This window comes from Aethalodelphis obliquidens, unplaced genomic scaffold (genome assembly GCF_003676395.1).
Source record: "Aethalodelphis obliquidens isolate GAN/ISIS:26980383/991018 unplaced genomic scaffold, ASM367639v1 scaffold21, whole genome shotgun sequence".
In the NCBI taxonomy this organism is placed as follows: Eukaryota; Metazoa; Chordata; class Mammalia; order Artiodactyla; family Delphinidae; genus Aethalodelphis; species Aethalodelphis obliquidens.
Window position 1 is genome coordinate 1271807 of NW_020837965.1, and position 27784 is coordinate 1299590.

General features: G+C 40.0%; 1 protein-coding gene across 1 annotated transcript in view; it reads right to left on the reverse strand.

Annotated features, from left to right (window-relative positions):
* Positions 1-2890: 2890 nt before the first annotated feature.
* Positions 2891-27784, reverse strand: part of TMED10 (transmembrane p24 trafficking protein 10) — a 44922-nt gene continuing 20028 nt past the window's right edge. Inside the window, exons 3-5 of the mRNA XM_027120066.1 lie at positions 23555-23628; positions 6500-6626; positions 2891-6064 (exon numbers count right to left, since the gene is read on the reverse strand). Of these exons, the coding sequence (XP_026975867.1) occupies positions 5943-6064; positions 6500-6626; positions 23555-23628 (323 nt within the window). The 3' untranslated portion in view covers positions 2891-5942. The remainder of the gene's footprint in view (positions 6065-6499; positions 6627-23554; positions 23629-27784) is intronic.

The window sequence follows — 27784 nt, forward strand, 5'->3', positions numbered from 1 at the left end:
ACTTGGTTAGCCTGATATTATGTTCTAGTTAATAACGCATAGATAAAAAGCTTAGCAATTATCCTGTTCCATCTTAGAGAATACAAAACAGAAACTCAAGTTCAGCACTTCATTGTACTAGATAAAAATGAAACTAAATATCTGACTTTGGAATATTCTTAAGTCCAGAAATACCCACCATTTTAAAGGTATAACTGATTTCAAAGTGCTTCTGGTAAAAAACAGTATTTCCATTTTATATTTTAACAAGTGAATAGTTAGGATGCTATATAGCAGAAGTTCTCACTTGTGAATGGATGATTCCCAGGGGCCATAGAGTTACTGGTAATATTAAAGAAACTACCAAAGTACTTAGCAAAGTCTATAGTTTCACTGTCCAATGTGGTAGCCACTAGCTACACGAAACTACTGAGCGCTTGAATTGTGGCTAGTCTGAAGTAAGACGTGTTATAGCCGTAAAATGCACACCAGACTTTATATGGAACAAAGAATGTTAGATATCTCAGTCATTTTTACATTTTTATATTGAATTTTATGTTGACATTCTATTTTGGATATATTAGACTTAATGTATTGTTAAAATTAATTTCACAATATTTACAATAACCAGGACATGGAAGCAACCTAAATGTCCATTAACAGATAAATGGATGAAGATGTGGTACATATATACAATGGAATATTACTCAGCCATCAAAAAGAACGAAATAATGCCATTTGCAGTGACATGGATGTACCTAGAGATTGTCGTACTTTTAAAAAATATTTATTTATTTATGCATGCATGCATGCCGTGCCAGGTCTTAGTTGCAGCATGCAGGCTTCTTAGTTGCAGCATGTGGACTCTTAGTTGCAGCATGCATGTGGGATCTAGTTCCCTGACCAGGGATTGAACCCAGGCCCCCTGCATTGGGAGCACAGAGTCTTACCCACTGGACCACCAGGGAAGTCCTGAAATTGTCATACTGAGTGAAGTAAGTCAGAGAAAGATAAATATCATATGATATTGCTTATATGTGGAATCTAAAAAAAAAAAAAAAGGTACAAATGAACTTATTTACACAACGGAAACAGAGTCACAGATGTAGAAAACAAACTTATGGTTACCAAGGGGGAAAGGGATAAATTGGGAGATTGGGATTGACATGCATGCACTACTATATATAAAATATCAATATATAACTAATGAGAACCTACTGTGTAGCACAGGGAACTCTACTCAATACTCTGTAATGACCTATATGGGAATAGAAGCTAAAAAAGAATGGATATATGTATGGGTATAACTGATTCACTTTGTTGTACAGCAGAAAAACACAACATTGTAAATCAACTATACTCCAATAAAAATTATTTAAAAAATAAAATAAATTTCAACTTTTTTTTTTACTTTTTAAATGTGGTACTAGAAAAATTCATATTATTCGTGGGGCTCATGCTATATGACATATCATTGTAGCAGACTGAATAGCTAATAATTTGTAGAACATGTACAGCTATTCAACATATATACTGTTGAGACAATTAAATTTAAATTCACTTACACATTTTGCTGAATTCATTATTTATGTTCTATAAAATATCAGTAAGAAGACATTTTTGATTTTAAAGTATTTACACTTAAACATTGGGAACCACTACTTTATAAACTACACATTCACTGACATAATTTATTAACTGTTTTTTGGGAGAATGGAGGTAGAGGGTAAATAAGAGGCCAGCTAGTCAATGTGTAAAGCACTTCAGGTTGACTCTTAAAAAGAATCTTTATGGGGCTTCCCTGGTGGCGCAGTGGTTAAGAACCTGCCTGCCAATGCTGGGCACATGGGTTCGAGCCCTGGTCCGGGAAGATCCCACATGCCACGGAGCAACTAAGCCTGTGTGCCACAACTACTGAGCCTGCGCTCTAGAGCCCGCAAGCCACAACTACTGAGCCTGTGTGCCGCAACTACTGAAGCCCACGTGCCTAGAGCCTGTGCTCTGCAACAAGAGAAGCCACCACAATGAGAAGCCCGCGCAAAGCAACCAAGAGTAGCTCCCTCTCGCCACAACTAGAGAAAGCCCGCGCGCAGCAACGAAGACCCAACGCAGCCAAAAATAAAAATTAAATTAAAAATTTAGAAAAAGGGCTTCCCTGGTGGCGCAGTGGTTGAGAGTCTGCTTGCCGATGCAGGGGACATGGGTTCGTGTCCCGGTCCGGGAGGATCCCACATGCCGTGGAGCAGCTGGGCCCGTGAGCCATGGCTGTTGAGCCTGCGTGTCCGGAGCCTGTGCTCCGCAACAGGAGAGGCCACAACAGTGAGAGGCCCGCGTATCGCAAAAAAGACAAAAAAACAAAACAAAACAAAAAACCCCAAAAAAACCAAAACTACAACAACAAAAAAAATTTTTTTAAAAAAGAAGCTTTATGGAAAAGATTCAACTGCAAGTAAAAGGAACGGAGAAAATGGCCTTTACCTGCTGGAGTGGGGTTTTGCATAGATGTGATGGGTCAAAAAAGCAAGTCCTGGGGGGGTTCTAAATTGGGAGGGGTATTCTAAAGAATGGAGGGAAAGGGAGAAGACCCTCTGTAGGAATAATTCCAGGAGCAGTTTCTAAAACAGAGAAGCTACAGAGAATTCCTGGCTTACAGAACCCTATTTGGTCTTTTTGAACATGTATAATTATTATTACTTTAATATACATATTATATACAGTTTATACATTTATATATAAAGTATAATAAACTTTTACTAGCTCACATAAACTTTAACCATCTGGAGTAAATTATAAACATTTTTTCTCTAATTCGTCACATATAATTTGCCATACTTTAATACTGAGGAATATGGAGGAATTATTGCCAATCCAGACAAAGAGATACTCGAGTAACAGAAAAATACACCTAAAATAGTTTCTGCTAGCCTTTATTTGAGAAAATTTACACAAAAATCCCCAATCCAACACTTACAAGTGAATCTGTATAAATCCATAAATCCCACATGCCTCTTTCCATTAAACAAACATAAAAACAGCTTATGACAGGGGTTTATGACAATGGTATAACAAAGCTTACTTAAAACTATCACTTTCATCAATAATTTACAGGCTTTGTTGAATAACAGGTTCAAAAATGGAGGAAAGCAGATAACATCTTCGTTTTTAAAGCTGATTTGCTCTTGCACTAGTCTTTTATCAAAGGCAAATAATTTTACTTTTTAGATAAAATCAAACTGTGATATCAATGAACTTTAAACCAAAAGCACAAATTCTAAGTTTGTAGTCTTGGCATGAGTAAAAGGAAAGGACAGGAAAGAATTTCAGTTTCACAAAGTCACATGTGGGAACAAAACATCAGCCAAATAAAGTATTTTCCTCTCCTATCTTCTTCTTTGACATTTTGTCAGAACAGAAGACTACAACCAACTGAGTAGCTTTCATTGTTTCTAAAAAGGGAAAAGGCACCAGTCAGAAATATGAAAGTTTCTTGTTAGGCTAATGGTACAGAACAGTATTTCACCTTTAAATGTCTAAGGATGGATCTTAACTCACAAATTTGGTTATTCTCTTCCCTGCTTGGATGTATCCTCTGTTGTTTAGTATATGTAATACCACAGATAGACTTTCTCAACATCTGCTGCCCTTATGGTGAGATTTGGCTGCCAGGTTCTCAGAAACAGTATCTATCAATTCTTAACAGCAGATGGCAATGTTGCACAAATTAATGACAGAACTACTTTTATGCCACACCAGAGGAATGCACAGAGGGAGTCAAAAGAGGGGGAAAAAAGGCTTTTGGGTTCACAATAGCTGGAACATTTACAGAACAGCCTGGGAGTTTAACAACATAACTCACTCCCTCTTTCCCCTTTGTACTTTATCCAGGTCATGACAGCACTGTTCTCTTTTAATTCCAACATGCTGCTTCTTAACTGCAAGCTGCAGAGCCCTAAGTCCTGTAATGCTTGTCATTGCGATGGGACAAGCCCTGTAACAGTCAGCAGGGTTAAAAAAAAGAGATTACAGAAAGGACAAACTCCCACCCACTTTATTGGGAGAAGTGGGGAAAATATCAAGTGATGTTATTTTTTCACTGTTATTTATGAACATGATCATTCGTGTCCACTCTTTCTCTTATTTACCTTAGTATTGGCCTTTAGGCACCTCATATTCCCAAAGTGATTATTGGATTTGCTTTTATAACATATATTTTCAGGTATTTACTCGATTCATGATCCTTCCAGATGTGTTACCTTTTAATACTTCATATGTCTTAATTGTCTAGATGGAATACATAAGAACAGAAATTAAATCAGTGACTTGCCATGTAAGAAGACTTCGTAAATTTTACTTATATTTTCCTTTGTATAAGTTATGTTAAAAATTTAAGCAACCACATAACTGACAAAGGACTTGTATCTAGGATATATAAGGACTCCTCAAACTCAATAGTATAAGTCAACTATACTTCAATTAAAAAAAAACCTCAGTAGTAAAAAGAACACACAATCTAATCATAAAATGGGCAAAGGAACAGATATTTCACCAGGAAGAAATACAGATGGCAAATAAACACATGAAAGGATGTTCAACACCATTTACTAATTGGAAAATGCAAATTAAAACCACAATGAATATCATTACACACACCTCTCAGAATGACTAAAAAAATTTAAAAAAAATAGCAAATACTGGTGAGGATGTGGAGAAACTGGATTGGTCATACATTGCTAATGGGAACGTAAAATGACACAGTCATTCTGAAAAAAGCAGGACAGTTTCTTACAAAAATAAACATGTGTTTACCAGATAACCCAGCAATTGCTCTTTTGGGCACTTATCCCAGAGAAATGAAAATTTATGTTCACATAAAAACATGTACATGAATGTTCACAGCAGCTTTATTAGTAATGGCCCAAAACTGAAAACAACAGTGATGTCCTTCAGATGCTGGTTAAACTGTGGTACATCCACACCATGAAATGCTAATGAGCAATAAAGAGGAACAAACTAGTGATATATGCAACAACCTGGATGGATTTCAAGGGCACTATGTTGAGTGAAAAAAGTCAATCTCAAAAGGTTATATACTATGTGATTCCATTTATATAACATTCTTAAAATTAGAGAGATGGAGAACAGATTAGTGGTGCCAGAGGTTGGGGCTTGGGGTTAAGGAAGGAGGTGACTGTGGCTATAAAAGGGTACCCCAAGGGATCCATGTGATGAAACGGTTGTGCATCTTGTGGTGGTGGTCACACATCCATACATGTGATAAAACTGCATAGAACTGAACACACATAAATACACAAAAAGAAAGAAGTTCAAGCGGCTGAGCACAAATATTTTAATTCTCTAAAATGAAATTTTCTTTAAGAGTAATCTACAGTTCAAAGCTCATTTCTATGAGGTGTCACATCCATTACACTTTTAAGAGACATAAAATTGTGAAAGGGTATCACCAGAAGCTATCTAAACATTTCAGCTAAGGGTCAAGAGAAAGTTAATGGTATTGTCACACAGAAATCCAAAGAGGACAATCAGAATGAAACAAGTTCAACATGGTCATACAAATGTTGGTAAAAGAACTAGAGTGGAAGCCCAAGCTGGTGAGCAAGTGGGAGAAGGAAAGAAAACATGGTTCAAACAGATCATACGAGGAAACCCAGTACAAATGCTGGCTTTGGCATTATCTAGGTAACCCCTATTTTTTGTCATAGGTGACTCTAATAATAGTCTTATTGTTGCAAAACCAGTCCAAATCCTACCAAGTTAAAAAGAAGTCCCTCTTTGACTTATTGGGTGTAGGTGGTAACCCACGTCCTCCCACACCAAAAGACATCAGTTCTAGCAAGAAAGCTCCAACGTGCCTTGATGGTGTTGCTGGTAGGATGTCTTAGGCCACGCACATCCCAGCGATGTTCTGCTGGCTAAGATACAAGGTGGGAGGAGACTGGGCTTTATTACTCAATCAACTTCTTGGCCTTGAAGAAGCGACGCAGGTAGAAGACCTGCCAGGTGGCTAGACCAATGAGGCAGAACATTGAAAAGATGCTGAAGTACAGGACCCGAGTGTTTGTGGACTCTAAAAAAAAAAGCAAAAGCAGTGTAAATGTAATGAAGTGAGGCTCAGTAGGCTAAATGGCCAGGGGGAAAAGGCAATTAATTAGCTTCACTCTGCCCCTAGGCCTTACAGGAGGATCTCAGATAAGTTTTTTTCTTAAATTTGCATTATCCTATACATAAATGTTAAAAATTACAAAGATTAGTACTATTAGTTTGATACACTATGAGCTGACTGAGAATATGGTCAACTGCTTATCACAGAAAAAACTGCTATTCCCTTGAAAATCTAACAAGGCTCATTTACCTGTAGAGCAACAACACGGAAGTAAGCAATTATCCTTCCACACAACCCCCTTTGGCAAATCTGAGAAAAAGGTACACCAGAATTTAAAGTTTGGGGATCTATCTCCTTTACGGTGCACGTACTGAGAAACAAGAGCTTCCCTCCCCTCACCATTGGTATCACGCATCTCTTCCTCTCGCTTCTTCATATAGGCAAAATCATTAACAATAGATTCTGAAAGGTCTTCTAGGCGTCGTAGCTCTACCTCCAAAGGTTTGAGCTTCTCAACTTTTGCAATCTGGAAAAGAAAGGAATTATGAACACACTCCCTGAAAAAACTGCTACAGTCAAGAACACAACATAACAGAGGAGTCTTTTTAAAAGTTTCGCCAAACTTAAAATTTCTTCTGTCATTATTCTAACACATTTTAAAATTTGGGCTTCTTCCCTTCCCTACTGTCTATATGTTTCCATCTCAAACTGTTTTCATACTTTAATTTTGATTAAAACCTCCTTAGTAGTACTATAATATGGTAGCCTATAAAATAAGATATATTATTTTTCCAAGATTTCTGACTTTAATAATGCATTTTACTTTGCCTTTCCACTTTTGTCTAAGAAATAAGCAATATTATTAGCATAAGTGTGAGCGTCATAGTATTAGTCAAATGTGGTTTTGAGAAGAAAACACACCAAATTCCCAATAGGGAATGCACAGGAATGAGAGAGTACATATAACTATAACATTAAGATAATAACTCAAACTGCAAAATTAGAGAATTCTGGTTTGCTCATTTAAATCCCACAATACTTTAAGGTTTGTAACAGAGCTCTAGAACCCAGATGAATCCTAGCTCTGCTTAAAAAAAAAAAAAAAAAATCCACTGAGTGTTTTTTTGTTTTTGTTTTTTAACATCTTTATTGGAGTATAATTGCTTTACAGTGTTGTGTTAGTTTCTGCTGTATAACAAAGTGAATCAGCTATATGTATACATATGTCCCCATGTGTTTTGTTTTTAATTACACAGCCAGTTATCAAAATAAATCTCCAAGGACATCACTGTGTGCTAAGGAATGAAGGGTATGAGAAATAAACTGTCTTCCTTTTTCACCCCAGACCACTGTGAAACCTCCAAGAGTATCTAGTAACTAAAGGCATATATGATCAGAGAAAGGATTTCATATTCTATTTGTTTTTTCTTTATCAATCTTAGATTATGATTTGTATTAAAATGGGGATATAACACCAGAGCATTTCAGATCTTAAAATTCATATACCAGTTGCTCTTACATTTTTTCCACAGAGAACTCTTCAAAAAATATTTCTACATCTGCTTCTTTACTCCCTATACATTCTCTATACAACTCCCCACTTTTTCTTCTCTTCTGTTCAATTCACCTTCCTTGTTATTTTCCTCTGTTAAATGTTAATAGCAGTTAATGTGGGATGAATGGGAATAGTTTGAGGGTGTTCTTGTGTTCTCTTCACTAAACTATATTCTTCATTGAACCTGTGAAGAACAAGACACAGTTATTTAAAATAAAAGAAAACTAAAAACTGCTGTTAAGATAGGGATATAAAAATTGAGTTTATATTTAAGGTACCTAATTTATTAATTTTAAAAAATTTATCTATTTTTGGCTGCACTGGGTCTTCATTGCTGTGCACAGGCTTTCTCTAGTTGCGGCGAGCAGGGGCTACCCTTCATTGCGGTGTGCGTGCTTCTCATTACGGTCGATTCTCTTGTTGCAGAGCACGGGCTCTAGGCACGTGGGCTTCAGTAGTTGTGGCACGAAGGCTCAGTAGCTGTGGCTCGTGGGCTCTAGAGCTCAGGCTCAGTAGCTGTGGCGCACAGGCTTAGTTGCTCCGTGGCATGTGGGATCTTCCCAGGCCAGGGCACGAACCTGTGTCCCCTGCATTGGCAGGAGGATTCTTAATCACTGCGCCACCAAGGAAGTCCTAAGGTACCTAAAATATAGTGATGGATTTGTAATGATCCACCTAAGTTTTCTTTCACTGGATGCACATTTTCTTACAATTGTAAAATGTTGGATACAGTTAATAGCTTGACTGACAGCTAGCTACAGAACAGAATAAAGCTAACTGGGTATAAGATTTACAATGGTTAGTTAATACACTGAGCTAACACTCTTAGCTGAATACCCAAACACCAGGTTTTGCCATTAACCTACCATATATATCTGTTAATTGATTTCATATAGAGGTGCAGAGCAAAGAAATCCCCCCAGGAAAAAGATACAAGACATATATAATAAGCTGAACCTTTGGCTGTTTAACATTTTCCCTCCTGGTATATGCTTTCCCCTCCAAAGCTTCCTGAATGAGATAGTATGAAGGGAACAGCATGATACCTCTTTAGAGATAAGTGCTTTAAGGCTCCTTAAATAGAAACTTATAAAAGGAACTGCAAGTGAAACTATGGCTGTACCTCTCTCTGCCAGCTGAAAATAATATTCTTAAAAATTACTTTGAAGACTACTTCTAACTCCCCACCCTTTTTTTGGTTAAATGACAATAGCCCAAAGGCCTAAAACCCCAAAAAGGAGGATGGAATGAAAATAAATTTGGTACTGAGAATAGCCTTTGTAGAATATAGTCCCCCAAACCTGTCCCAATCCTTTTCCTTTCTGGTGTTTCATTTATTTTTTAGCTATACAAGAAACATATAAATATGTCCCCTTACTAAAGAATTTAAATTATTCAGAAGCAAAGGAAACAAAAACAAAAGGCCCATCTTCACAGCTCCTCGATCCCCACATCCACACATTCCTTCCCAGAGGTGGTTATGAACTTGGTGTATATCTTTCTAGACCTTGTCAGAAGATAACACACTATTTACGCCTTTGTATATATATAAATGTACGTAAGAAAATATAATTAAAAACATACTTATAAATGCGATCATAATGTATATGTTGTTCTAAGGCTTCCTTCTTTTCATTTAATAAAATCTTTCCAAAAACTTCAGTGCTGGGCTTCCCTGGTGGTGCAGTGGTTGAGAGTCTGCCTGCCAATGCAGGGGACCCAGGTTTGTGCCCCAGTCCGGGAAGATCCCACATGCTGCAGAGCGGCTGGGCCTGTGAGCCATGGCCGCTGAGCCTGAGCGTCCGGAGCCTGTGCTCCGCAACACAAGAGGCCACAACAGTGAGAGGCCCGCTTACCGCAAAAACTTCAGTGCTTGTAGATTCACCTCATACTTACTTCTTAACTGCTACATAGTACTCCATATGGCATATGGGCCACTGTTTACTTAATCATTCAATTTCCTAACCCCTTTTCTAGTATAGGACCTACTGTAGACTCTATACTTCTATTCATAACATATCATCCAAGTCAATTTCATTTTCTCAATGAAATCCCTACTCAATCCTGCCCTTAATTCAGTAAATTATTTGCAGACTTCCTGAGTGGGATGAAGGTCTCTTTCCCTAAAAAACATCTCTGCCTGATAACTACCTTTATTCTTGATATTAGTTTAAAATCCAGCGAACGTAAAGAATTGCCAAAAGACTAAAACAATATTGAAAACCAACTTGCTATTTCAACCATCTAACATATCATGGATACTCAGTGGAAATAACAAAAATAATGAATATATTTCTACATTTAATCTAAACCTAGAAATCAAAACAAATGTAAAAAGGTTTTTCTGTTTTGTTTTTTAACATGTTAATACCCTAACAGTGTTTTTTTGAGGGCTTATTATGTGCAAGGCACCAAGATAAATTATGATCTCTGCTCCTAAGAAGCTCACAGTCTCGTGGAGAGGCTCACCTAAAAAGCTACAACCATAATATAAAGCACTATGTATTAACTTCTACAACAAAGGTACACATTGAAAGTGGAATGCAAAGAAAGTAGCACGAACTTAATTACAATTGGAAGAATAAAGGAAAGCTTAACAGGAAGTGGGGGAGTTGGGTCATACAAGGTGTACAGGATTTTAAGAGATGGGAGAGACAGATATTTAAGGCTGAGGGGAACCTGCAAACCAAAACATGTAGGGAAGAAAGTGCAGGCCCTGCTCAGGAGGCCATGAGTAGCCATAAAGTAGGTAGATGTGCGTGTGTGTGCGCGCATGCGAGCTTGTGGGTGGGTGATAGGTAACAGCAAATATAAGCCTCAAAAGTTAGGCTGGGGCTTCCCTGGTGGCGCAGTGGTTGGGGGGTCTGCCTGCCGATGCAGGGGACGCGGGATCGTGCCCCGGTCCGGGAGGATCCCGCATGCCGCGGAGCGGCTGGGTCCATGAGCCATGGCTGCTGAGCCTGCGTGTCCGGAGCCTGTGCTCCGCAGCGGGAGAGGCCACAGCAGTTAGAGGCCCGCGTACCACAAAAAAAAAAAAAGTTAGGCTGGAGCTAAATTGAGGATGAGGATGAAGAAGGTAATATAATGAATTAGACCTATTACTATACACCCAGAATGTGATCCGTATTTTATATCTTATACTCTCACTTAATCCTAATAACATAATCCTATATATGGTGAATATTATTATTCCTAAATTTCTCAGATGAGGAAATTAAGGCTCAGAGTGTTAAATAACTTGCCCAAGGTCTCAGAGCTTGGTTGAGCTAGAATTGCAATCCAAGTCTGAGTTTATATTTTATTCTGTAGGAACAAAAAATTTGGTGAAGAAAACCAGATGACTAGACTAAGTTTTATCTGGATCAAAAGTGAAGTGAATGTGCTATAGTAGGCCACAAGGATCTGGGTAAGTTGTCCAGTTTATCAGTCAAGCTTCATAGGTTTCATACTGCATTACTCTAATTTTTATAACTAATAGAATAAAATTTTAAAACAAATTATCCTAAGTATTTTAAAGTAGACCCTCTTCGCTTGCCCAGGACTAAGCATTCAAAGAGTATCATCAAGGGACTTCTCTGGTGGTCCAGTGGTTAAGAATGCGCCTTCCAATGCAGGGGACGCGGGTTCGATCCCTGGTCAGGGAGCTAAGATCCCATACACTGCGGGGCAACTAAGCCCGTGCACCACAACTACTGAGCCTGTGCGCCACAACTAGAGAGCCCACGCGCTGCAACTACCGAGCCCACGCACTCTGGAGCCTGCACACAACTAGAGAGAAGCCTGCGCGTCACAACGAAGATCCCACATGCTGCGACTAAGACTTAATGCAGCCAAATAAATAATAATAATAAGAGTATCATCAAGACTTTATATCAGTCAGTACAAAAAGCTAATAAGAAAACCTCTATCAATATCCCCACTGACTGTTGTTCTGCTATTCAAAACATCTGATTCAATGTTCAAAGTGTCTGTAAGAATGTGAAATTACACATCTCACGAAGGCAGGCCATTATTCTGGTCTACTTTTCTCTTCCAAGGTTGGAAGGATGATGTGTGTTTTGCCAACAGTCTGATAAAAGCAAACCCTATTTGACAATGTGTACCATAGGTTCTCCACTAGGAGGTAGCATTCCCCTTGTAGGCTGCATTTAACCATTAAATAATCAAAAATATCAGAGCTACCAGAGACATCATTTTACAAATGAGGAAACTCATGATTCCATAAAGTTATTCAGTCCTTTGAGGGGAAGACCAAGACTAGCAGTACCATGGTCTCTTGACTCCCTACCCACGGTCACCAAAGCATTTAGCATCAAAACTGAAAGCTCTGCTGTAAAATGTAAGCAGAAGTGAATCCCTGACTTCCAAAAGCGTACACACTCAGTGTATCCAAATCGTACCTATCTTTCCAGCCTTAACCATGAAGCCTCCTTTAACCACTACTGTTAACACTGATTCCCTCTTTCCTAATGCCCTACAACACTCAGACTTTGTGTCACACAATTAACACTCAATCATATACTGTCATATTCACATTGTTTTTGCTTTTTATCCTTTTCCCCCACACTAGTTTGGATCTTGAACTCAACAGAATCAGAATGATATATACCTTGTATAGTCCCACATGCCTGATACATGGTACACACTTATAGCTAACCCATTAGGTCCATTCTAAGCCTTCTTTAAGGAGCCAACATTCTCATAGCAGCTATGTACTGCTGGTCCCCTGAAGCACACACTTCCTGTATGTTAAGAGCACTCTGCATTTACTTTCACTCAGCATTCATCTTCACCAGGCACACTGCCTAGGAAAAAGTTCTCTCTACCACAATATCTATCACTCTTCATCTGTAATGATAGGTATTGCTTGGAAAAGCTTTCCCTGTGTATCTATGACACCTCCAAAATAACCGTAAAATTACTCTTCTTAAACCATATCTAAATCTTCCATTCCTCTAATGATGATCTGAATCTAAAGAGTTCAGAGTTCTATGTAATTGTACCAAGGAAAGGTATTAAATCTGAAAGACTGCTTCTTAAAACACACATGTGAAACCAGCCTCTAGAGAATCACTAGATTCTTTCCCTTGGTGGAACACTGAGAAACTCAAGAGAGAAGCTTCTTGAGGAGAGCCAGATTCAGACAAATGAATGTTATCTCCACATCCCACTCCACAGCCCCTGCAAATTTTAGAAGCATAGCAATAAAAGTGGAGACCATCCAGTCTAACACAATCAAGATCATGAAGACAGTTGTACACCCAAAGGCAAGTCTACTTATACATGGGGGCATGTGAATCACAGGCTTCTTCAACAAAGGTCAAAAGGTCAACAATGTGCAAAATAAGTCCCGCTAATACTGCCAACCTTAGGGTTAAATGAATGAAATTTAGAAAGATCCTATTTACTCGGTCATAGCCATTTGGCAGTTTCTAGAAGGGGTAGGAGAAGGGAACTAAAATCTACTGAACTGATCACCTATGTGTCAGGTGCCTTACCCATGTTATTTCATTTAACTTATGTCAAGAAACAGATTTTGGATCAAGTATATAAAACCAGAGTTCCTCCTTCATGAGGGCATTCAGAGAAACAGAACCTTTGGAAAGCCTTCAGCTGTTGCTCCAACAAGTGCAACTGTGTTTTTGGTGTATTTGTTGGTAGCAAATGGCATACTAACAGACCCCTAGGCAAAACATGACTTTAGTTGAGTTGAAAATGTGGACATCCAAGCAAGAGGGGACATACACAGCCCAAGAGTTAAGAGGATACGTCAGGCAGCTCGTTCTTGGTGGGATAATTGCCTTCATTCCCACAACTGTAAGATTAGACAGTAAGTCCCTCCAAACCGCTGTTCTAGTTCACAGACCACAAACTAAAAAGAAATGGCTCAATTCACATACTGATTCTACAAAAATGCCACCCTCTGAGGGGCAAATGCCACCCTCTGATAGGGGTGAGAGGTCCTTAAAATACAATGGAGGGAATCAAAAGTGCTTTATTTCTGAGGAAATACACATTCTTTCTCTTTAAAGAATTCAAACTACAAGCCTATGCTTCTTTACAAAATGGCAACCATTCTGCCTTCAAATAATGTCACCTTACATTTGTATCGTGTTTACATAGCAATTCACATGCATTAACTAATCCTCCATAACAATTTAGTAGGTAGTGTGGTACTCTGTCCAGCTATTTAGACAGCGATTACTACTGAATCTTACAGGACCACATGGGATTTCAGAATTATGAAGTCCGCAAATGTGAGGGAGAGCTGTGATGTGAAAAAAACATTAAAAGAAATGTGCCACCTTCCTGAATCTAAATACTGATGCTGAAGGGCCGCAATCCTCTGGAGATAAAGTCTCTCCCTTGTCTCAAGGGCCTGAAATTAAATGCCTCAAAACCTCTACATAGGCTCAGTGCTCTCTGGTAATTAACCACTCAACAAGTGCTTCTATTATCCATGTTCTTGTCACAGGCATTAGCCCAGAGACAACTAATAGCTATTTCTGAGCAAGGTTTAAGGCAGTCTAGCCACAGACTGAGAAAAGGGCTAGTCTTTGGCCTGTGTAATAACCACTTGTCCTCCTCTGTCTCAGTCTGATCTGCTTTTTGTGGGGTGGGGGAGTGGGGAGGTAGACCACCGAAGAAAGCAGTGGGAGGAGTTTCTTGGTTAAGACAGAGAATTTAGAGTTGTGTTGTAACCATGTGCGTAAAGAAAGGCTTAGGACGTGCCAGACTTCCGAAGCAGGAAGCAGGCAAAGGAAGCACTGTGGTTTCCTTTCTGCTAGGGATTCCCCTCTTGGGTTAAGTAAAAGGTCAGGAAAGATAAAGGCCCTTTCCCAGTGTCAACAAAGTCCAAGGATGATGGAAATTCCAGGAGGTATGGGGATTCTAAAATGCCACGTGGGGGGGGGGGGTGGAGTCAAGACGGCAGTGTGGGAAGACGTGGAGTCTGCGTCTCCCCAAAACTAGGGTGCCTGCAGGATGCTGGTGGGGGACCTCCACGCCCAAGGTGATGGGAGGAAACCCCAAGCGAACTGGTAGGATGTGGGGGGACTGAGAGGGGAGGAGAAGTGGAGGCCAGATAGGACCAGTGCTCCTGAGGGGTGGCTGAGGGGGGAGGGTTTCCCACGCCTGAAGGGACCTTTGGGGGCTCGGATCAGTGGGGAGCATGCTATCCCCTGACCAATAGGCAGAAGTCTGCCTGGCTCTCGGGCTGGGTCCTACCCCCTCAGAGGCCCCCTCGGGGCTGCGAGGGTCCTGGGGGCATAGGAGGGAAGCCAGGGAGATCAGGAGAGGCAGGTGGGAGGGGGCCCTCTGGGATGGCCCTGCCCACTTGAGCCCGGAGACCTGCTGAGCTCCCAGGTGGGGTCCCCCACCCTCTGAGCCCCTTCTGTTCCTTGAGCCTAAGCGCCCCACCCCCCACCCCAGGGCCTTTTCCAGCCCTAAGCATAAGTCCTAAGCATAGGTCCCACCCACCACCCAAACCCCATCCCTGCTTAGGTCCCACCCTCCACAGCCAAGGCCTTTTCCACCTTTCTTTTTTTTTTCCTCTCCTCCTTTCTTACTACTGTGGTTCTGTTATACCTTCTGGTTGTTTCAAATATATTTTAATTTTTATATTCTTTCTAACATATCTGCTAGTTTCCTAGTCTAATTTTATTTTTTTCTTTGTCATCGTTCTCCCCCCTCCCCTTTTTTTTGCCACTCCGCGTGGCTTGCAGGATCTTGGTTCACGAGCCAGGGGTCAGGCCAAAGCTCGTGTGGTGGGAACTCTGAGTCCAAACCACCAGACTAACAGAGAACCTCAGACCCCAGGGAATATTCATCGGAGTGAGGTCTCCCAGAGGTCCTCATCTCAGCACCAAGACGCAACTTTACCCAACAGCGTACAAAGTCCAGTGCTGAAAGCCTCAACCAGTAAGACAGGAACACAATCCCACTCATTCAAAAAAAAAAAAAAAAAAGAAGGAAACAGCAAAAAAATGTCACAGATGAATGATCAAGGTAGAAGCCTAAAAGATCAAATAAATGAAGAGGAAACAGGCAATCTACCTGAAAAAAACTTCAGAGTTAATTATAGTAAAGATGATCCAGAATCTTGGAAATAGGATGGAAGCACGGATTGAGAAAATACAAGAAATGTTTAACAAATACCTAGAAGAACTAAAGAACAAACAGAGAAGAACAACACAAAAACTGAAATGAAAAATACAGTAGAAGGAATCACTAACTGAGACAGAAGAACGAATAAGTGAGCTGGAAAACATAATCGTGGAAATAACTGCCGAGGGGCAGAATAAAGAAAAAAGAATGAAAAGAACTGAAGACAATCTCACAGACCTCTGGGACAACACTAAACACACCAACATTTGAATTATAGGGGTCCCAGAAGAAGAGAAAAAGAATGGGTCTGAGAAAATATCTGAAGAGATTATAGTGGAAAACTTCCCTAACATGGGAAAGGAAACAGCCACCAAGTCCAAGAAGCACAGAGAGTCCCATCCAGGATAAACCCCAGGAGAAACAGACAAAGACACATATTAATCAAGCTAACAAAAATTAAATTCAAAGAAAAAATATTAAAAGCAGTGAGGGAAAAACAAAAAATAACATACAAAGGACACCCCATAAGGTTATCAGCTGACTTTTCAGCAGAAACTCTGCAGGCCAGAAGGGAGTGGCAGGATATACTTAAAGTGATGAAAGAGAAAAACCTACAACCAAGGTTACTCTATCCAGCAAGGATCTCATTCAGATTCTACAGAGAAATCAAAAGCTTTTCAGACAAGCAAAAGCTAAGAGAATTCAGCATCACCAAACCAGCTTTACAACAAATGCTAAAGAAACTTCTCTAGGTGGGAAACACAGAGAAGAAAAAGACCCACAAAAACAAACCAAACAAACCCAAAACAATTAGGAAAATGGTAATAGAAACATACATATCAATAATAACCTTGAATGTAAAATGGATTAAATGCCTCAACCAAAAGACACAGACTGACCAAATAGATACAAAAACAAGACCCATATATATGCTGTCTACAACAGACTCACTTCAGACCTACAGACACATACAGACTGAAAATGAAGGGGTGGAAAAAGATATTCCATGGAAATCTAAAGAAAGCTGGAGTAGCAATACTCTATCAGATAAAATAGACTTTAAAATAAAGACTGTTACAAGAGATAACGAAGGACACTACATAATGACCAAGGGATCAATCCAAGAAGAAGATATAACAATTATAAATGTTTATGCACCCAACATAGGAGCACCTCAATATATAAGGCAAATGCTAACAACCATGAAAGGGGAAACTGACAGTAACACAATGATAGCAGGGGACTTTAACACCCCTCTTATACCAATGGACAGATCATCCAAACAGAAAATAAATAAGGAAACACAAGCTTTAAATGACACAACAGACCAGATACATTTAATTGATATTCATAGAACATTCCACCCAAAAGTGGCAGAATACACTTTCTTCTCAAGTGCACACAGAATATTCTCCAGGACAGATCACATCTTAGGTCACAAATCAAGCCTCGGAAAATTTAAGAAAACTGAAATCGTATCAAGCATCTTTCCTGACCACAGTGCCATGAGATTGGAAATCAATTACAGGAAAAAAACTGTAAAAAACACAAATACAGGGACTTCCTGGTGGCGCAGTGGTTAAGAATCCACCCGCCAATGCAGGGGACATGGGTTCAAGCCCTGGTCCAGGAAGATCCCACATGCCGTGGAGCAATTAAGCCCGTGTGCCACAACTACTGAGCCTGTGCTCTAGAGTCCGCGAGCCACAACTACTGAGCCCTCATGCCGCAACTACTGAAGCCTGCCTGTGCTCTGCAACAAGAGAAGCCACCACAATGAGAAGCCCGCACACCGCAACGAAGAGTAGCCCCTGCTCGCTGCAACGAGAGAAAGCCTGCACGCAGCAACAAAGACCCAATGCAGCCAAAAAAAACCCCAAAAAACCCACAAATACATGGAGGCTAAACAGTGCACTACTAAATAACCAAGAGATCACAGAAGAAATCAAAAAATACATAGAAACAAATGACAATGAAAACACGACAACCCAAAACCTATGGGATGCAGCAAAAGCAGTTCTAAGAGGGAAGTTTATAGCAATTCAATCTCACCTCAAGAAACAAGAGAAATTGCAAATAAACAATCTAACCCTACACCTAAAGCAACTAGAGAAAGAAGAACAAAGAAAACCCGAAGTCAGTAGAAGGAAAGAAATCATAAAAATCAGAGCAGAAATAAATGAAATAGAAATAAAGAAAACAATAGCAAAGTTCAATAAAGCTAAAAGCTGGTTCTTTGAGAAGATAAGCAAAGTTGATAAACCGTTAGCCAGACTCATCAAGAAAAAAAGGGAGAGGACGCAAATCAATAAAATTAGAAATGAAAAAGGAGAAATCACAACCAACACCGCAGAAATACAAAGGATTATAAGAGACTACTACAAACAACAATATGCCAATAAAATGGACAACCACGAAGAAATGGACAAATTCTTGGAAAGGTGCAATTTTCCAAGACTGAACCAGAAAGAATTAGAAAATATAAATAGACCTATCACAAGCAATGAAATTGAAACTGTAATTTTTTGTTGTTTATTTATTTATTTTTTCTTATTAGTCATCCATTTTATACACATCAGTGTATACATGTCAATCCCAATCTCCCAATTGAAACTGTAATTTAAAATCTTCCAACAAACAAAATTCCAGGACCAGATAGCTTCACAGGCAAATCCTACCAAACATTTAGAGAAGACCTAACACCGATCCTTCTCAAACTCTTCCAAAAAATTGCAGAGGGAGGAACACTCCCAAATCCATTCTATGAAGCCACCATCACCCTGATACCAAAACCAGAAAAAGATACCACAAAAAAAGAAAATTGGAGACCAATATCACTGATGAACAGAGATGCAAAGTTCCTGAACAAAATACGAGCAAACAGAATCCAACAACATATCAAAAGGATCATACACCATGATCAAGTGGGATTTATCCCAGGGATGCAAAGATTCTTCAATATACACAAATCAGTGTGATACACCACATTAACAAACTGAGGAATAAAAACTATATGATCATCTCAATAGATGCAGAAAAAGCTTTTGACAAAATTAAACACCCATTTATGATAAAAACTCTCCAGAAAATGGGCATAGAGGGAACCTACCTCAACATAATAAAGGCCTTATATGACAAACCCACAGCAAACATCATACTCAATGGTGAAAAACTGAAAGCATTTCCACTAAGATCAGGAACAAGACAAGGGTGTCCACTCTAGCCACTCTTATTCAACATAGTTTTGGAAATCCTAGCCACAGCAATCATAGAAGAAAAAGAAATAAATGGAATACAGATTGGAAAAAAAGAAGTAAAACTGTCACTATTTGCAAATGACATGGTACTATACGTAGAAAATCCTAAAGATACCACCAGAAAACTACTAGAACTAATCAATGAATTTGGTAAGGTTGCAGGATACAAAACTAATGCACAGAAATCTCTTGCATTCCTATACACTAACAACAAAAAATCAGAAAGGGAAATTAAGGAAACAATCCCATTTACCATCACAACAAAAAGAGTAAAATACCTAGGAATAAACCTATCTAAGGAGGTGAAAGACGTGTACTCAGAAAACTATAAAACACTGATGAAAGCAATCAAAGATGACATAAACAGATGGAGAGATATACGATGTTCCTGGATTGGAAGACTCAGTATTGTGGAAATGACTATACTACTCAAAGCAACCTACAGATTCAATACAATCCTTATCAAATTACCAATGGCATTCTTCACAGAATTAGAAAAAAAATTTTACAATTCATATGGAAACACACAAGACCCCAAATAGCTAAAGCAATCTTGAGAAAGAAAAACAGAGCTGGAGGAATCAGGCTCCCCAACTTCAAACTATACTACAAAGCTACAGTATTCAGGACAGTATGAACCGGTTTTCAGGGCAGAAATAGAGACACAGATATAGAGAACAAACGTATGGACACCAAGTGGGGAAAGTGGCGGGGGTGGTGGTGTGATGAATTGGGAGATTGGGATTGACATATATACACTAATATGTATAAAATGGATAACGAATAAGAACCTGCTGTATAAAAAAATAAATTAAAAAAAAAAAGACAGTATGGTACTGGCACGAAAACAGAAATACAGATCAATGGTACAAGATAGAAAGCCCAGAGATAAACCCACGAACATATGGCCACCTAATTTACAACAAAGGAGGCAAGAACATACAAAAGAGAAAAGACAGCCTCTTCGATAACTGGTGCTGGGAAAACTGGACAGCTACATGTAAAAGAATGAATTTAGAACACTACCTAACACCATACACAAAAATAATCTCAAAATGGATTAAAAACCTAAAAGTAAGACCAGACACTATAAAACTCTTAAGAGGAAAACATAGGAAGAACACTCTTTGACATAAACCATAGCAAGGTCTTTTTTTGACCCACCTCCTAGAGTAATGCAAATAAAAACAAAAATAAACAAATGGGACCTAATGAAACTCAAAAGCTTTTGCACAGCAAAGGAAACATAAACAAAACGAAAAGACAACCCTCAGAATGGCAGAAAATATGTGCAAATGAAACAACGGACAAAGGATTAATCTCCAAAATATACAAACAGCTCATGGAGCTCAATATCAAAAAAACAAACAATCCAATTAAAAAATGGGTGGAAGGGGGCTTCCCTGGTGGCGCAGTGGTTGAGAATCTGCCTGCCAATGCAGGGGACACGGGTTCGAGCCCTGGTCTGGGAAGATCCCACATGCCGCGGAGCAACTAGGCCCGTGAGCCACAATTACTGAGCCTGCGCGTCTGGAGCCTGTGCTCCGCAACAAGAGAGGCCGCGACAGTGAGAGGCCCGCACACCGTGATGAGGAGTGGTCCCCACTCGCCGCAACTAGAGAAAGCCCACACATCAAAACGAAGACCCAACACGGCCAAAAATAACTAAATAAAATAACTAAATAAATTTTTAAAAAATGGGTGGAAGGGGCTTCCCTGGTGGTGCAGTGGTTGAGAATCTGCCTGCCAATGCAGGGGACACAGGTTCAAGCCCTGGTCTGGGAAGATTCCGCATGCCGCAGAGCAACTGGGCCCATGAGCCACAATTACTGAGCCTGCGTGTCTGGAGCCTGTGCTCCGCAACAAGAAAGGCCATGATAGTGAGAGGCCCGCACACCGCGATGAAGAGTGGCCCCCGCTTGCCATAACTAGAGAAAGCCCTCACACAGAAACGAAGACCCAACACAGCCATAAATAAATAAATAAATAAATTTAAATCATATGGGCTTCTAAGAAGACCTCTGCTTAAAAAAAAAAAAAAAAGAAAGAAAAATAAATGGGTGGAAGACCTAAATAGACATTTCACCAAAGAAGACATACAGATGGCCAAGAGGCATATGAAATGATGCTCAACATCACTATTAGAGAAATGCAAATCAAAACTACAATGGGGTATCACCTCACAACAGTCAGAATGGCCAGCACCAAAAAATCTACAAACAATAAATGCTGGAAAGGGTGTGGTAAAAAGGGAACCCTCCTGCACTGTTGGTGGGAATGTAAATTGATACAACCACTATGGCGAACAGTATGGAGGTTTTTTAAAAAACTAAAAATAGAACTACCATATGACCCAGCAATCCCACTACTGGGCATATACTAAGAAAAACATAATTCAAAAAAAGACATGTACCACAATGTTCGTTGCAGCACTATTTACAATAGCCAGGACATGGAAGCAATCTAAATGTGCATCAACAGATGAATGGGTAAAGAAGATGTGACACATATACAATGGAATATTACTCAGCCATAAAAAGAAACGAAATTGAGTTATTTGTAGTGAGGTGGATGGACCTAGAGTCTGTCATACAGAGTGAAGTAAATCAGAAAGAGAAAAACAAATACCGTATGCTAACGCATATAGATGGAATCTAAAAAAAAAGTGGTACTAATGAACCTAGTGGCAGGGCAGGAATAAAGACGTAGACATAGAGAATGGACTTGAGGACACGGGGTGGAGGGGGAAGCTGGGGCAAAGTGAGAGTAGCATCAACATATATACACCACCGAATGTAAAATAGCTAGTGGGAAGCAGTTGCATAGCACAGGAGATCAGCTCGGTGCTTTGTGATGACCTAGAGGGGTGGGATAGGGAGGGTGGGAGGGAGGCTCAAGAGGGTGGGGACGTGGGGATGTATGCATGCACGTGGCTGATTCACTTTGTTGTGTGACAGAGGCTAGCGCAGTATTGTGGAGCAGCTATACTCCAATAAAGATATATTAAAAAAATAATAAAAAAGTAAAATGCCATACGATAGTGACGTCCACATCATTCTATATGTGAACTCACAATACCATCTGTTTTAGAGAAAAACAAGCTATGTCTAATATGCAATCTGAGGTTGAGAATATAGCAGCAGTACTCAAAAACTGAAAATCATTTTACCTATTCTTCTACCTCAAGATAATACAACATTTTTCTTAGTGTTTTATACCGTACAACAGTGCTTTAACTTACATGATCTTATTTAGATATAATTAGGATTCTCCGATTTTTCAGTTTACTCTTAAGTTCATCAAACAAAGAAGCTCTTGCTTTATTTCTTTTACTTAAACTAGCCTGGAGACAGAAACAAGCAAATCAAAGTCTCCACTAGGAATTGTCTTCCATTCACAACTGCATCACTTGCTCCTGTTTATTCCCTACCAATAACTCAGTCTAGTTTTGTTCAGTTGAACACACACATGAACTAGGAAAAAAAGGGGAAAGACCTGGAGAGCTGCAATCATTGTAGTACTACTTCCTGTCGTAGAACCAGCCAGTCGCTTCCAATCTTCCATTTTAGGTTATTTCCCTTCCAAGTTCTGACCAAAGATAGAATAACTTCTCCTGTTCCAACATTCCTAGAAAATTCTCTTAAATCACTTAAAACAACTTTCCTTTGTTTATTCAGTTTACATTCTTCAAAAGCCATTTACATTTCCTGTACCCCGCCTCTTCTTCATGCCTTCAGGTACTGCTGTAAAAAGACTGATCTCGGTACAAACACTCTTATCTTTCTGTAAAGATCAATCCTCCAGTCTTAAATAGTTCTTGTGGTTTTTCAAAGGTGCTCTTCATTTGAAGAACCATTTTGTGCTGCCCCCAGAGTCTCTCACAATAATTGAGATTAAAAGGGCTTGGTCTCCCTTCCCCTAATTCTATGCACACTTCCACCTCCCTACCACCCAAATAAATGCCTATTTTTATTCTCTACAATACTTCCTGTCAGCAAAACTGCTAGTCTCTTGCAGTTTTTTCTTCCATCTTGCTCTCTCTTTGAAATTATTTTAACTAAAAGCTACTTTTGATTATTGTGTTTCTCAAAGACAGCACAACTGTTCAAGTCTAAAACAGCACTGAATCTATGCCCTAGCTATATACGTAGCTGTCAGTCGGGGAATAAAAGCCATAGGAATTTTTTTAAAAATCACTTTTCTTAACCTTGAACATTAACATAAATGAATTCCAGCTTTTAAAAATTATAAATATATATCTGGTTTCAGACGTCTCAAGAGCACTAATGGCATATGCTTGGGTTTTACCACACCAACATTTCTATGGGACAGTTGGTCCAGTCATTTGGCTGACAGCACAGCCAGAATTATTATTCAAGGCTGTTAACATAACTTTTTATATCAAGCTGGTTATCACATGACTGCTGAGAAAACCACAGCCTCCCGGGCAAAGCACAGCCTGTTGGCCTGACTAGGTCACAGAAACCTCACAGACAGCAAGCTACTGCCTCTACTGGCTGTTACAGCAGGACATACCTCTTCGTAATTTTTCGCCTCCACTCCATGCTTCATGTCTAGGATCACGAGTTGGTCAGGTATCCGCCCTGTTCCTGAGAAAGAAATCAAAGGATTCATTGTGCGGAATGTTTAAAATTCCGGGAAATCACCCACCCACCCTCCCTCTCCCTAAGCCCTACCCTCTCAATAGAGGGAAACAGCGGCAACTCCTCCCCCTACTCAGCTGCAGAAAATTCCTGGCTCTGGCTAAAAATCACAAGCATTCCAGACAAAGCCTCTATCTGTGTGGGGTGCCAGAAAGTGACAAGAACATGCTGCTGGCAAACATCTCTGAGGGAGCAGGACACAAGATACTGCAGCTGGTACTACAGAGGAACAGAACAGGGGAAGAGAAAACACACAGGCTCACTGGATTAGGAAATGAAAGTCACAACAGCAGACAATTGAGTGGCATATAGACCAATAGGTAGAGGGCACCAACTTAGGCTGAAAAGGAACATTTCCACATCTGAAAAGGCTGACCTGTGAAATTCTGAGAGAAGGATTACTCGGTATACGCTAAGCTTGAATTTACTTAATACAAATATGAGTACTGAAAAGTACACAGGATTTGTCTACTATTCCACTTATTTCAAACATTTTGGTCAATGTAAGGCCATTTCAATAGGTAAATAAAGTGTTATGGGACTATTCCCACAAAGCCTTTAGAAGAGCCCAAGAAGAAACTTAACAGTAAGAGTAAAATTCTCAGGGATACTTCTTACAAACAGAAAAGTCTATTTGGGATAGTAGGACCAACAGAGCAATGTTCATATTAGAAAATATAATCTGATTCAGCTTGATCAAAAGGAATTCTACTCAGGCTTCCCTGGTGGCGCAGTGGTTGAGAGTCCACTGCCCCGGTATGGGAAGATCCCACATGCCGAGGAGCGGCTGGGCCTGTGAGCCATGGCCGCTAAGCCTGCGCATCCGGAGACCGTGCTCCGCAATGGGAGAGGCCACAACAGTGAGAGGCCTGCGTACCGCAAAAAAAAAAAAAAAAAAAGGAATTAATTCTAGTCTTACATCATCAAGTAGGAGAAAGGGAAAGATTCAAAAGAGGCCCAGAAAACTGCTCAGTCTCAATCTCCTGGAATTCACCTGATTACTTGTATAATTAAAAACTGCCTGCATGAAATTAGGAGTTTTGGGAAATATTGCCAGTTAAGCATCGTGGTTCCTGAGACCATAAGCCATAGAGAATGGTACTGTACCCTGAGAAACACTGGAGATTTTCTGAAACGTCAATTCAAAAACTACTCATTGAGAACTCACAAGGCGCTAGAACAGAGATTGCAATCTCTGCCTTCAAATAATTCTATGGGCATCTAAGACATAAATATGCATACCAGCTACAGTAAAAATGCAAAGCATATAAAACTTTAAAGAAAAAACAAAAATGGTTCAGACAATCCCAGCTATGGAGCAAAGGTTAGAAGAGGGAAGAGATTAGTTGTGGACAGACTTCACTTGAGAGGTAGCACCTGACGGCAGACAAAGTATCTGGACAGAAGGGAACACATGAACAAAGACAGCTATTGAAAGGATTGTGGCATGTTTAAAAGACAGTAAAGAAGTTCTTTTGGATAGACTAGAAAGATCAATTTGAAAGCTTATAAGACTGAATAGGTAGGATCAAGAAACTAAGCCAAGGACTTCCCTGGTGGCGCAGTGGTTAAGAATCCGCCTGCCAATGCAGGGGACACCGGTTCGAGCCCTGGTCCGGGAAGATCCCACATGCCGCAGAGCAACTAAGCCTGTGCGCCCCGACTACTGAAGCCCGCGTACCTAGAGCCCGTGCTCTGCAGCAAAGAGAAGCCCCTGCAATGAGAAGTCTGCACATGCAATAAAGGGTAGCCCCCGCCTGCTGCAACTAGAGAAAGCCCGCATGCAGCAATGGAAACCCAACGCAGCCAAAAATAAATAAATACATTTATTTAAAAAAGAAAAAGAAAGAAACTAAGCCAAGTCACAGATACCTTCTGAGCATTAAACCAATTAGGTTTCCAAAAAAGAAATCAAAACAAAAAGTGACACCCAGAAAGGTATCTTCTCCCAAATCTAATGTGCAATCCTGATCACAGCACTGCCCGTAAGAGATTCAATGCAAATATTTGCTTCTCCTTCCTCACTTAAAAAGTTGTGAAATCCAAGCAGCTCACAGCTCCGCCTGGTCGGAATGATCAAGATATTCTCTTCCTAACAGACTCTTCTCGTTATCTCTGTTTGCCACAGCACAGCTTTAGCATTATTCAAACACGAATGAAACCACAAAACCACAGACCATCTGAGTCCAGACCATACAATTTCTTGCACAGAACAGCCAGCCCATCCCCTTAATTGACATCATGGCCATAAAGGGTCTCCTTCGTAAAAACACCCTTTGAAATTTCTCTCTGCCTGACAAATAGACAGTCTTTTAAAGGTGCTCCAAAGACTATAAGGTATCAGGTCTCCACATCAGAATAAACAGCTGAATAAACACAAATGAAACTAGAAATTGAGCGCTGGCTATAACGTGTGTGTGTACACATACATTTATACATACATACACACACATTTTTGTACTAGTTCCTAGGCATTTACATGCACGGCATCAGCATATCAGAAATTCAGAACAAAGGATAATCTCTGCCTTCAAAGAGTTCAAAATTGGGAATGTAAGATATATACACGAGACACTTAAACAACACAAGGCTGTGTGTGTGAGATATATATATATTCAAATACTTAAATAAACAATCCAATCAGTAAGTGATGCACTATTCAGAGGAAGCCACACTGACCTCCTTGCTGTTTCTGAGACATGCTCAACATCTTAAGGTGTTTGCTTTCTCTCCAAAGCCCTCTACCATCTGACTTCTTTTTTTTTTTATAAATAAATAAATGTATGGCTGCATTGGGTCTTCGTTGCTGCACGCGGGCTTTTCTCTAGTTGCGGCAAGTGGGGGCTACTCTTTGTTGTGGTGCGCAAGGCTTCTCTTATTGCGGAGCATGGGCTCTAGGCGCACAGGCTTCAGAAGTTGTGGCTCGCGGGCTCTAGAGCACAGGCTCAGTAGTTGTGGCGCGCAGGCTTAGTTGCTCCGCGGCATGTGGGAGCTTCTTGGACCAGGGCTCGAACCTGTGTCTCCCGCATTGGCAGAGGGATTCTCAACCACTGCGCCACCAGGGAAGCCCCCATTTGACTTATATTTGTCTATTGTCTGCTTGCTCCAATGAAAATGTAAGCTCCACTGAGAACAGAGACTTCTGTTTTATTCACTGCTATATCCCCAACACCTAGAACAGTGATGGATGAATCAATCAATTGACTGAGATATCAAGCAGACTAGAACGGCTGAGGGATGCATTCTAAAAGAACTAAAGGTAGGGACTTCCCTTTGGTCCATTGGGTAAGACTCCACACTCCCAATGCAGGGGGCCCGGGTTCGATCCCTGGTAGGGGAACTAGGTCCCACATGCATGCCGCACCTAAGAGTCCACATGCTGCAACTAAGAAGTCTGCATGCCACAACTAAACACGCCCCAACAAAGATCCCACGTGGGGCAACTAAGACTTGGCACAGCCGAAACAAACAAATAAATAAATATTAAAAAAGAAAAACAAAAAACCCCCAAAACTAAAGGTAAACCTATGTTCATATGGGAAGAGAGCATTCCAACAAATGAATAAATGTGACATGTTTAGAAGGCAGAGCAAACCAGAATGACTGGGGCCTGATGGGCAGAGGAAGATAAGGTTGGATGGAGCAAGAGTATAAAGACTATTAAAAGCCATGATGCCTAAAATCCCTTCTAGCTTGAAAATTTCATGATTCTGTGTTTCATTCTATAGAACAGGAATATTACTGCCACTACAAAGAAGGGAAAGCTTTTGAAAAAGGACTGACATAATGAAAGATGTGTTTTAGGAGATAAATCTGGTGGCAGTATTTGGATATATTAAAAGCAGGGATATCAGTTAGAAGGCTAATGACAAGATCCATGATTTGAAAGATTAGAGTTCAGATCTGTGTGGTGGCAGATACAGGAGGTATTTTGAAAGAAGTATCAGCATAACTTGATGACAGACTGGAAAAGACAAAAGTATGTAATTTCAAATATGTGAGCCCAAGTAACTGGAAGGATGGTGTTAATACTGATGAGTGAGGGGAACTAATTTGAAAGAGTAGGTCATGAATACAGTCTTAGATGTCTGAGTTTTGAGGT